This window comes from Mastigoproctus giganteus, chromosome 5 (genome assembly GCF_048544385.1).
Source record: "Mastigoproctus giganteus isolate SK-2022 chromosome 5, ASM4854438v1, whole genome shotgun sequence".
Lineage (NCBI taxonomy): Eukaryota > Metazoa > Arthropoda > Arachnida > Uropygi > Thelyphonidae > Mastigoproctus > Mastigoproctus giganteus.
The window spans coordinates 119,750,554-119,764,061 of record NC_143579.1 but is presented as its reverse complement, the minus strand read 5'-3'; the positions used below and the strand labels follow the sequence as shown (position 1 = coordinate 119,764,061).

Below are 13,508 nucleotides of genomic sequence, written 5' to 3'. Positions count from 1 at the left end.
TGAGCCCCTGGGGTTAAATATTCTAGCATCCAGAATGCTAAGTAAAAGTTGTCATCAAGTAAAGAAATGGGATGCTATTTTAATGCAGGTATTGGAATAGTTTGAGAAAATAATGCTACCTGTGATGTTCTTACAGTGACAGCACTTGGATTTATGGTCTTTAGAAATGACTACATTTATCCACAAGTCAACTTAAAGTAACTAATATCATATTAATCAAATAACATAACCCAGTAGGTGAATCTCTTACACAGTAAAAGCTCAACAATAGAGTTATGAACAGTTTCAGAACTATTTGGTTCCATCAACAGACAATACATAACCTCTATTAGCAACCATTATTGAGTTGTGAATGAATGCTGCTTGAATCTAAACAAGCAGCTAAGCAGTATTTGGATGAAGAGCTTACAATTAAAAAATGTAATATGATATAATAAAACCTATTTCGATATGATATAATAAAACCCCTGTTAATAGTGTACTATCATACATATAATGAAAATTACATTTTAAATCAGTTTTTCTTCCTCACACCACGTGGCTGCTCAAGCTTGACACAAGGTTGCTAATTGAGACTACTTATTTTCTGATGATGGAATCAGATAGTTCTGAAACCTGTCATTACAGTTCTTTTGAGGTTTTAATGAATAATAGATTCACCTACTGGGTGACAGTATTGGATTAAAAATGATATTAGTTTCTTTAAGTCAACTCATGGATAAATGTAGTCACTTTTGAAGAGCCTAAGCCCAAGTTCTGTCATAGGAAGGACAGTATAGGCTCCTAGCAAGTAATGACAGAAAAGCATTCACAGTGTAGCATATTTTCTCAAACTATTTCAATATGATGAAATAGTATGCTATTTCTTTTCTTGATTGTTGCAATGTAGCAATGTGGCCTACTAATAGGAGTTTCATTATACAGTTTTCAGTTAGAAGTTTTTTCTTTCGAACCCTGATTGGTTCCTCATTGAGATTTGATATATTTATTCACTTCTAAACACAAGGTCACCAATTACGGCTAATTGCTGTCTAATGATAGAACCAAACAGTTCTGAAATCTGAAACTGGTCACAATAGTGCCTTTGAGTTTTTAACATATAATGGATTCACCATCTGGGTGATGTTATTCAATTAAAAATAATATTAATTATTTTAGGTCAGTTTGTGGATAAACATTGTTCTTTTTTAGATAAAGAGCCTAAGCTCAAGCTCTGTCACAGTAAGGGCAGTATGGTCCCCAGGCAGTAATGGGGAAAAACATAATGCAGTATAGTGTTATTTTTTCAAAAAGAAGTCATATAAACATGTTTAATTTTGAACAGACCAGCATTTTGAATAGTAAAAAAGAACTAAATAATAATAAAATAAATGAGAATAAGCTAGAGATGTACCTAGTATGAATGAATATTTTACTGGGTATCTACTACTTATTCTTATTTATTTTTTAATTAATTTATTACCTTTATTATGTTTTACCATCCATAAATCTATACCATACCCATATTTCAAAATTCAAACAACCATAGCTATTTAACTGTTCAGAATCAGACTTATGCTTATGTGACTTTTTTTTTCTTATTTTTACCATTAATATTTCTCAGAATTTTTGCACATACTTTTGAAACATCTTGTATAATCCATATATAAAATTTTCAACCGATTTTGAATTCCATCATTCAAAGATTTGATCATTTGTTAATTTCCTATTTTTGTAGGTTTAGTCTGTATATTTATTTCATGCATATTTAAAATTTTAATGACACTAATCAAAAGCCATTTTTAGTAGACATTTATAAAATATTAGCAAAAAATTGTCAATTTTTCTCTTCACTTGTGTTCTGAATTCTTTGTTTTTTAGCTTGTGCTGGTTGCACTGAAGAATTAAAGGAAGGGCAAGCTCTCATTGCTTTGGATAAGGAGTGGCATATTTGGTGCTTCAAGTGTACCGCTTGTGAAGCCGTGCTTCATGGAGAATACATGGATAAGTTAGTAGTTATATTAATAATAGTTATATCCTAATATGTGCTGTTTTTCTTTGTTATGCAAAAAATATATGATTTGCTTTTATCATTATTGGTAATATTTTTGACATGGTATAAATTTATTTCTATTTTATTCCTGTAAAGGAATTTGGCATTTCAGTGTATTGTATTAATTTTATTTAGTTTATCTGTTTGTATGCACATTAATGTTAAAAGCCTTATTTCATACTTTTTAAATTATTTTAAAGAATTTAAAATTACAGTGTACTCCACTTATTGTGATCACTTCAGGGCTAAAGTGATAACAATTGATTGTCCATATTTCTTCCATAAAAATTGAAACTATCACAAAGTTTCTGTAAAACCATACAAATCATTCAAAACAAACAAAAAAAATATTAAAATCAAGAAAAGGGTTAATTCTCTGCAATAAAAACAGTAAGAGTACAAATACAGTACTTTCTTTCACGGAGTATTGACACCAACAACAACCAGTATGAACTGTATGAAGCAAAATCAGTAATTCACTACACAATGTGTCAGAATTTATGAACAAATTGGGATTGTTATGTAACCCCTTCCACTGTGCATGGGTAAACTGTGATAAGGCAAAAAATATATAACATGAACTGAAGCACTGATTGCAATAAATGGCATTTTTCCTATGTATTCTTATACTTTTGATTGGGACTTCATAAAAGTTGATAACATTGTTCATGATTACAATCAGCAGAGTGCACTCTATCTTCATTTTTTTGACATTGTTTCATTGTATATAACTGTGTAAACTGTTTTGCAGTCTTGGCACTTATAAACACTTCAACATGTAGTAATACGAATGGTAAATTAATCTTGTTGAGCAGAAACATTAAATGAAAGAAGTAGTTGAAATATGAAAAACAGTCATGAGGCAGGGGGGATATTCAAAATTTGAAATGTAGATATACACTTAGCTGTCTAGATGACTGCTTTTCTATTGAGAAAATTTGTACTTTAAAGGCATTTTTGGTAAGGCATTAGAATATTTATTTTACCTTATTATTTATATCCCTCACAGCTGGCACAGAGACTATGATTCTGTTCTCCCATATGATGTGGGAGAAGCCTAGGTAGAAATTCCATCTAAATGGAGCAATATTTATGGGCTATATTTTTATTTTTTTATTTTTCAATATGGCTGAGTTAGTTGTGTTTCAGTGAGGATTGCTGTTTTTTTTTTATTTATTTTTTTTATAAATCCTGAAAACAAGAACTAACCATAGAATGTGCAGATAAAAGACATAATACACTGACACAGGGCCTTATGTTGTTTCAGTGCTAATGTAAAACAAGCAGGCAAACAGAACAAAACACCATCTGCAAAGTCAGATGATGTGCAGCTGAATTTGTTTAATAGTGCAACCAGGATTCATCTGTGGTCACTGTGTGTTCTAAGAACTTGTCTGTTGCATACACATTCTGTTCAAGAAGCACAGAAGACACATTGCCATCATTCAATTCTGGTGTTAAATGCTGAGGAATCGATTGAAAACTCACTTTTCAAAGTGCTTCTTTTCTCCCCATTAACCCAAATGGGGAGAAAAGAAGCACTTTTCTTCAGTTTCTTCAGTAGTAAACAGTTGTTTCCTCATATGTATTCTTCCATTGCTGCCATATTTGCAGAGATTCTTCAATACTTTCAATGCCATTTTCAAATTTATTCACCTGCTCGTAGGTTGATATGCACACTTAACCATACTGATCCAGTATTCTGCTATAAATATCAGCAGGTTTTATTCCTTCTGCATCCAAAAGTTGGATTACTAATCACATTTCTACCTTGTTGTGTCTGCAAGGATGTCACCATCTTGAGAATTGGCTATTTCCAAATAATGCTGCCAGATGGTGCTGTATGAGCAATCAACGTTGCAAACAGATTTTGAGCAGTAATCCAATACAAGACTATCATCAGTTTTGCTTAATTCACATTTTGTTGGTTTCGCAGTTTTTCATATGAATGTCCTTTGAATATCTGTTCCTGAATGTGAATATGTGTTTGCTTTTAGTAATCACAACACAGCCTATATATTTGCTTGTCCCATGAGGATCCCCCAGCAGGATTTACACCCCCCCCACACACACACATCTGACTGAAATTGGTTTCAGTTATTTGATGAGGATTTTCACCAATCCCTACATACTCATTATTATTACTATTATTTGCTCCATCTTGAAAAAAACATTGCTCATTGGTGAATTATCTGCAGTAGTAGTAGTAGTGGCATGTGATGCAAAAAAGCAAGTGTATGAGTTTATGCAGCATCAGCCAAAAAAAAAAAAAAAAACATCACACCATTTGCTCCAAATGCCTGTCCAGTTCCTCCTTAAATTTATTTAACCTATCAACTTCCACAACAACAGATGGAAGTTTGTTCCAGCAATTAACCACTCTCTGGCTAAAGGCAAACTTCCACACATTTATTCTACAACTGTCTTTCCTTAATTTGAATCTATGCCCCCTCAGTTCCTTAATCTGAGCAAGTGGAAGTATCATATCGGCATTGGGCCTGCTCAAACCATTCAAGACCTTATACAACCTCAACTGTAGAATAGATGTGCGGAAATTTGCCTTTATCCAGCGGGTGGTTAATTGCTGGAACAAACTTCCATCTGTTGTTGTGGAAGTTGATAGGTTAAATAAATTTAAGGAGGAACTAGACAAACATTTAGAGGGAATTATTTTGTAAATTTTTTTTTTTTTTGGCTGATGCTGCATAAGCTCATACACTTGCTTTCTTGCATCACATGCCACTACTACTACTACTTGCAGAACTTAAGCCTCTCTTGGTAAAAGCATTCCTTTGTTCCTCTCACCAATTTCTTGCCCTTCTCTGTACTCATTCTAGCAACTCTACATCCTTCCTAAAATGAGGCCTCCAGACCTCTACGCAGTACTCACAATGTGGCCTGACCATTACCTTATACAAAGGGTAATTGCCTCCTTCCCTCTTCTAGCAAAATTCCTGTATATCATTGACAAAATGATATACAGGAATTTTGACCTGCTCTGGCAGTCCATCTGCATTGCTCAGAGAACTTCATATATGAGTGCACAATTACCTTCAGGTCTTTTTCATTCTCCACCTCACTGAGAGATTACCACACAGTTGGTACATTTCTCTTGGATTACTGCTACCCATATGCAGTACTTTGCATTTGTCAATGATAAACTTCAGTTGCCACATCTCTGCCCATCTGCTAACTTTTCTAGATCCTGCTCCGGTTGCATACTGTCCTTACAGTCATTAATTATCCTGCCAACATTTGTATCATCTGAAAACTTGGATATTAAACCTGATATAACTTCACCAATATCATTGATAACTACACAAAACAACAATGGGACCAGCACCAAACCCTGGGGGACTTCACTAATAACATTAGTCCATGTAGAGCAGTGTAGATTTATTACCACACTCTGCCATCTCCCACTCAACCATCCCTTTATCCATTGCGGCAACTTTCCCTTAAAGCCATACCGCTCCAATTTGTACAGCAGTCTTCCATGTGCAACAGTATCAAAAGCATTCCTGAAATCCAAGTATATGATATCAAAATTATTTTTTGCATCCAGTTCCTTTATGACCACATTGTAGTATTTAATCAAATTGATCAGACAAGACTTCCCCTTAACAAACCCATGCTCTGTCGGAACTATTACTGCAGTCTTGTCTAGGTGATCCTGCATCACTTCTTTAACCAGTGACTCCATTATTTTCCCCCAAACAGAAGTTAAACTAACAGGTCTATAATTATTTGTGTCACCCTTCGATCTCCCTTTGTGAATTGGGGATGCATTTGCACATCTCCAGTCCGTGGGGACCTCCCTTGAATCCAAGGATGCTCTCATAATTATGGCTAAGGGTTTGCTTACTTCCCTCGCTGCCTCCTTCAATATAACTAGATAGATTCCATCTACCCCAGGTGCCTTTTTTATGTATAACTTCAACAATTTCTCTTCCAATTTACTCTCTGTTATTACAAAATCATTTAGCTCTCTGTTAGAGATTAGTAAACTTCTGTCTCCCCTTTCTTACACAATTCCTCATGTGTGAATGTAGATGCAAAGTACTTATTCTGTTTGTCAGCTATCTGAGCTGGACCATCAACAGTCGAACCACCAACATCAAGTGGGCCAATACGATTCATCCCCTTCCTTTTAGAGTTCATATAAGTAAAGAAGCCTTTGCTGTTTTTCTTTGCATACTTTGCCAAAGATTTCTCATAATCTGCCTTTGCTTCCCTAACCTCCTTTATAACTTGATTACAGACTAGGGCGCCTCCGTAGCCAGGTGGGAAGGAGCAGCAGCGCGTAGCACACGCTTCTTGATTAAACCGGGGTTCGAGCCCGTCACCACCAAATACGGAGGATGCGGAAAGGTCAGGGAATTACCACCGCATGACCCGGAGCAATATGGCCTTAGTTGCTAATGCTCCTTAAAAAACCAAACAAACAGACTAGCTTTTATCTGCCATAGTCTTCTGTGCCACCTGATAATTTATATGCATCTCACACATTTTTCTTCTCTGCCACAAGCCTCATTTATTCATCTGACATCCATTTAGGCCTATCCTTGAACAGTATTTCTTAGATGGTATGAAAAGCCTAGTAGCTTCCAAGACTTCCCATTTAGAATTCACAGTTGGTAACATCATCAGTTGATCCCACTGTATAGAATTTAAAAACTGTCTGAGACCACTGCAGTCACCTTTACGAAAACAAAAACCCTTCCCTTTACCCTTGATGGTAGTTACATCTTTAAGTAAATCCCCAATCTGTACACTGTGATCATTCTCACCTAGTAGTTCCTTTATCTGTAAATTCTTAATGCATGAATCATCACCGCTGATAATCAGATCAAGAGTATTACTCGCTCTGGTTGCCCCTTGAACATGTTGCTGTAGAACACAATCCTCCAATAAATCCACAAAAAAAAAAAAAAAAACCCTTCTCATTTCAACCATCCATTCATTCCAAAAATTTGTCTACTTCAGCCTTGAATTTATTTAAGCTGTCAACTTCCACAACAGATGGAAGTTTGTTCTAGCAATCAACCACCTTCTGACTAAAGGCAAATTTCTGCACATCTATTTTACAACTGTCTTTCCTCAGTTTGAATATATGCCCCCTCAGTTGCAGAATCTGAGCAATAGGAAAAATCCCACCAGCATTGAGCTTTCTAAAACTATTCAAGGCGTTATACACCTTAATCAGATCACTCCACAGGTGCCCAGTCTCCAGACACTGCAATTTGCAGACTTCAGCCTTTCTTGGTAACAGTAACCCTTTGTTCCGTATCTGTACCCGTTCTAGCAGCTCTATATCTTTCCTAAACAGGAGAGACTGCTTCTACAGGGATGGGATACACTTAAATAGAAAGGGTACAAGAATGTTTGCTGATGCTATCGAGGCAATGTTAGGTGGGTCGGAAAACTGCTAGATTGGGGGGATACAAGGACTAATAGATTAACAGTAGCCACTGGCAGAGGTGAAAGTGATTCTTGCACTGCTTCTATTGGAATGAGCCGCAGCCTGGAAAATAAGATGCAGGATATTTCAGAGACTGCTGGGAATCATTGGGGTACAAGTAAACACATGGGTTGTGTTAGGGTAGCTAAGAAAAAGAACAGGTGCATGTATACTTGTGTGTACACCAATGCTAGGAGTTTAGTAAATAAATTTGATGAATTTGAGGTATTGCTCAAAACATCAAAGGCAGATATTGTGGGGATTTCAGAGACGTGGTGTCACACAGATATAAGAAATGCAGAACTGGAATTTGGGGAGTACAATGTCTACAGAAAGGATAGACAGGATAGGAAGGGAGGAGGGGTTATGCTATTAGTTAAAAAACACATAAAATCCAAGGAAGTGAAGCCAGTCGACATCGCTGGACAGTGCAGTGTCGAGTCAGTTTGGTGTGACATAAGCATTGGGAGATCAAAATTGAGAGTAGGAGTGTGCTATAGGCCTAATGACTCTGATGAGTATAATAAGAAACTGTTCGGAGAAATAGAGTGGGCCAGTAAATCAGAGAGTCTTATAATGGGGGATTTTAATTTCCCAGATATTGACTGGAATTTGGGGGCTGGTCACTCACACAGTAGCAAGGCTTTTGTGGATTTATTGGATGATTGTTTTCTACATCAGCATGTTCGGGAGGCAACTAGAGGGAGTAATACTCTTGATTTGATTATCAGTAGTGATTCTTCATGCATTAAGAATCTGCAGATAAATGAACCACTTGGTGGCAGTGATCACAGTGTGCTGAAGTGGGAGTTACTCAAAGAGGTAACTACCATTAGGGGTAAAGGGAAGGGGTATTGCTTTCGTAAAGGCGACTACAATGGACTGAGACAGTATTTAAATTCTATACAGTGGGATCAACTGATGATATTGCCAACAGCAAATTCAAAATGGGAAGCATTCAAAGAACTTATCGTGGAAGCTACTAGGCTTTACATACCAACTAAGAAATATTGTTCAAGGTTTAGGCCTAAATGGTTGTCAGATGAACTAATGAGGCATATGGCAGAGAAGAAAAATGCATGGGATACATACAAATTAACACGTGACACGGATGCCTATGATAGATACAAGTTGATCTGTAACCAAGTTACAAAGGAGGTTAGGCAGGCGAAGGCAGATTACGAGAGATCCTTGGCAAGGGATGCGAAGAAAAACAGCAAAGAGTTCTTTACTTATGTAAACTCTAGAAGGAAGGGGATGAATCAGATTGGTCCACTTGAGATCGATGGGTCAACTGTTGATGACCCTGCTCGGGTAGCTAACAAACTAAATGAATATTTTGCATCGACATTCACACATGAGGAGTTATTCAGCGAGGGGAATGCCAGAGGTGTATTCAATTCTAGCAGTAAGCTAGAGAATCTTGTAATAACTGAGAACAAAGTGGAGGAGAAATTGTTGAAGATAAACACAAGAAAGGCACCTGGGGTGGATGGGATCTATCCAGTTATATTAAAGGAGGCAGCAAAGGAGGTAAGCAAACCCTTAGCCATAATTATGAGAGCTTCCTTGGACTCAGGGGAGGTACCCATTGACTGGAGATGTGCAAATGTGACCCCAATTCACAAAGGGGGATCAAAGGCTGACACAAGTAATTATAGACCTGTGAGTTTAACTTCTGTTCCCGGAAAATTAATGGAGGCACTGGTGAAAGAAGCACTGCAGGATCATCTAGACAAGACTTCAGTTATAGCTAGGACACAGCATGGTTTTGTTAAGGGGAAGTCTTGCCTGACCAATTTGATTGGATACTATGATGCAGTCACAAAAGAACTGGATGCAGGGAATAACTTTGATATTATATACTTGGATCTTAGAAAGGCTTTTGATACTGTTGCACATGGAAGACTGCTGCACAAATTGGAGCAGTGTGGCATTGGAGGCAAGTTGCTGCTATGGATAAAGGGGTGGTTGAGGGGGAGAAGACAGAGAGTGGTAATCAATGGACACTGCTCATCGTGGACTAATGTTATTAGTGGAGTCCCTCAGGGTTCAGTATTGGGGCCTTTATTGTTTTCTGTATTTATAAATGATATTGATGATGGTATATCAGGCTTAATGTCCAAGTTTGCAGACGATACGAAGGTTGGCAGGGTTGTCAAGGACACTACTGACACTATGCTGCTGCAACAGGATTTGGAAAGGTTGAGCAGATGGGCTTCGAGGTGGCAAATGAAGTTTAACATTGACAAATGTAAAGTACTACATATGGGAAACAGCAACCCCAGAGCAGCGTATCAACTCTGTGGTACTACACTGACAGTGGTAGAGAATGAAAGGGACTTGGGGGTGGTTGTGCAGGCAGATATGAAGTTCTCTGAGCAGTGCAGACGAGCTGCAAGAGTAGCTCATGGTGTATTGTCAATGATATATAGGAATTTTTCTAGCAGGGATAAGGAGGTGATTATTCCCTTGTATAAGGCAATGGTCAGGCCACACCTAGAGTACTGTATACAGGCCTGGAGGCCTCATTTCAGGAAGGATGTAGAGCTGCTGGAACGAGTACAGAGAAGGGCAACTAGATTGGTGAATGGGACAAAGGGGTTCTCTTACGAAGAAAGGCTTAAGTTTTGCAAATTACAGTGTCTGGAAACTAGGCACCAGCGGGGTGATCTGATAGAGGTGTACAAAGCCTTGAATGGTTTGAGCATGCTCAATGCTGATGGGATTCTTCCTCTAGCTCAGAAAAATCACCTGAGAGGGCATAAATTCAAATTGAGGAAAGACAGATGTAGGATAGATGTGCGGAAATTTGCCTTTAGCCAGCGGGTGGTTGGTGGGTGGAACAGACTTCCATCCCTTGTCGTGGAAGTTGATAGCCTAAATAAGTTTAAGGCTCAGCTGGACAGGTATTTCGAATGAACAGAGGGGTGAAGTGGAAGTGGTTATTTTTATTTATTTATGTTACTTTTTTTTTTTTTTTTTTTGGCTGATGCTGCATAAGCTTGCTTTCTTGCATCAAATGCCTCTACTAATGCTAATGCTAATGCTAATGCTAAAACGAGGCCTCCGGCCCTCTATGCAGTACCCAAGGTGTGACCTGACCATTGCCTTATACAAGGGGATAATCACCTCCTTATCCCTGCTAGAAAAATTCCTATTTATCATTGACAAGATCCCAGGAGCTACTCTTGCAGCCTGTCTGCACTGTTCAGAAAACTTCATATCTGACTGCACAATTACTCCCATGTCTTTTTCATTCTCCACTACCCTGAGTGTAAAATCGCACAGTTGGTATGTTACTCTGGGGTTACTGTTACCCATATGGTACTTTGCATTTGTCAGTGTTAAACTTCAGTTGCCACCTCTCAGCCCATTTGCTCAACTTTTCTAGATCTTGCTGCAGCAGCGTACTGTCCTTACTTCATTAACAACCCTGCCACATATGATTCTGAACTTACTGCTGTTAAGTTTAAAAATATTTTTCATCCACATTCACATGTGAAAAAGTTTTTAAACTTTTAAGATAGCAGTGACTTGGCTAATACTAACTGGAAGTTGAATGATCTTATTACAACTGAAAAGGAACTGGAAACCAAATTTTTCCAGTTAGCACTGATAGACCTTACTGGTGGGTGCAAGATTTTGTGCACATAAGCACATATAGGAAAGTAGAACCAGGCCAGTTTTATTGTACCTGGGGATGGGACCAGGCAGCAGCTGCCCAGGTGTTGGCTGCTCCCTGGTGGCAAAGTGGCCTGGAGTTTCTACACCATCATAGAGAGCAAAGGTGGAGCTGGGCTATTGCCTTGGAGCCACCATAACACACACACACACACACTGAATAGTAAAAATGGCATCAAGGGATTTAACAGGCTCCCTCAGCAAAATATCTCTTACTCATTAATCATCTGTTTGAGATTAGTGGTCCTTGCTCTATATACCTTCTTAAATGCATATTTGAGTAGTGCGGAAGTGACAGCTGTTGTTTATGCAGTGTCATTAAGTGAAATTTGTTGATGAGATTATTGCAATTACTTGCAATTATTTTTGTCAATAGTTTTCGTGTGAGGAAGTATAGCTGTTAATTTTATCAACTATCATATTATTGTTGCTTTTGTAAGTTAAATACTGTTTGTTTTATGTTTAAATCATTATATAAAAATAGGTAACAAACATAGTATGGGAACATTTATCCAGATCATTATGAGGTCTGAAGGTTACTGGATACCAGACTTTTGGCATAGCCGAGTGGTCAGGAGCGCAAGTGCAGCAGAACACACGCTTCGAGACCGGAGTTCAAGCCTGTGACCGCTAAATACGATTAACATTTGTATTGATTGATTTATTGTAAACTCCGCTGACCCGTGGGCTTGCCGTTGTATAAACAAGAACATTTTTTTTTTTGTAGAATTTGGAGTGCCAGGTTTAATTAAAAACAAAGAATAACATTTTTTAACTTCACTGTCCCTTTTCTGCTTTTAAATGTAGGAGTGATGATTTGGTAATCAATAATTGCATGGCATCATCTGAGCAAAAATCATCTATCTGGGATAGCTCTCTGGAGATAGGCTCTGAAAGTTGAAGGTTGAGGTTCTTTGTAGATCTTGCAGAGATTTGCTTGATGAAACACATTTTATAAATTTCTCATAATCTGCCTTTGCTTCCCTAACCTCCTTTATGACTTGATTACAGACTAGCGGCGCCTCCATAGCCAGGTGGGAAGGAGCAGCAGTGCGTAGCACATGCTTCTTGATTAAACCTGGGTTCGAGCCCGTCACCACCAAATACAGAGGATGCGGAAAGGTCTGGGAATGACCACCGCATGACCCGGAGCAATATGGCCTTAGTTGCTAATGCTCCTTAAAAAACCAAACAAACAGACTAGCTTTTATCTGCCATAGTCTTCTGTACCACTAATATCTGTGACAGTATTTTGGTCTTTATTTTAGCTCAAGTCCTTGAATTTCATAAACAGTCATTATATGTATGGCGCCTCCGTAGCCAGGTGGGAAGGATCAGCAGTGCGTAGCACACGCTTCTTTATTTAGACCGGGGTTCGAGCCCCTCACCACCAAATACGGAGGATGCGGAAAGGTCAGGGAATGACCACCGCATATCCCGGAGCCTTAGTTGTTCTCCTAAAAACCAAATAACAAACAACAAACACTATAGTCATTATATAATTCCTTGAAATTAAGCTCCTCTGTTCCATCCCATAAATCAGTTTTTCTCTAATGATTATCATCGTGTTAGTAAAAAAAAAAAAAAATTTTTTTTTCTACACTGGTATTCACATCATTATCATCACCTTGATTTTCAATCATTACCATTTCATATATTTCGCTGTCAGTATTGAGGCACTCTTCCACTGCCTCTTCATCCAACGACTGAGCTCCTTGATGACAAATTTTTTGTATGGTTATAGCTCATTGACAACTTTCTTCTTCCCTGAAACCTTAATGCCATTCACTACCATTTGTTCACTATGTATTTAAAAAGGACATCTCTTGTTGTGGACACTCAGGCTTGTGTTCCCAGCCAAAAGTATTAATATAATACTTCAGCAATACAAATGTATCAGTACAGACATTTTAATAGATGGCCTTTTGATATTTTCAACCTCCCTAGATGTACATAGTTTCAAGGATAATTGGGGCACATACACATTTTCATTGGTCAACAGGCTTTTGCAATAGTCATCAGAAGTCTAATACTAATTAGACGTACGATGGCCTATGGTTTGGATTTAACCCTCTTTTTTGCTCATGAAGAATATAGCAAATATATCATTAATGCACTCTCCACTAAGGAATGTTTACATACTTATTTGGGCTGCCTGATGCAGTACCATTATTGCACATCACTTAGCAAGGCTATAAAATTGCCAAATTGAGAAATGCTGTCTCTCAAAAAAGAGAGAGCGCATGCGCAAGCAAGAAACAGTACTGTAGCAAATCTGTATACAGGATTCAGTTTGCGATATGTGCATAACAGGGAAGGGAGGGGGACACT

General features: G+C 37.9%; 1 protein-coding gene across 2 annotated transcripts in view; it reads left to right on the top strand.

Annotated features, from left to right (window-relative positions):
- Positions 1-13,508, top strand: part of LOC150085662 (actin-binding LIM protein 2-like) — a 579,562-nt gene that overhangs the window by 277,135 nt on the left and 288,919 nt on the right. For both annotated transcript variants that reach the window (XM_090374167.1, XM_090374166.1), the window contains exon 5: positions 1,861-1,987. In XM_090374167.1, coding sequence (XP_090230293.1) covers positions 1,861-1,987 — 127 coding nt within the window. The remainder of the gene's footprint in view (positions 1-1,860; positions 1,988-13,508) is intronic.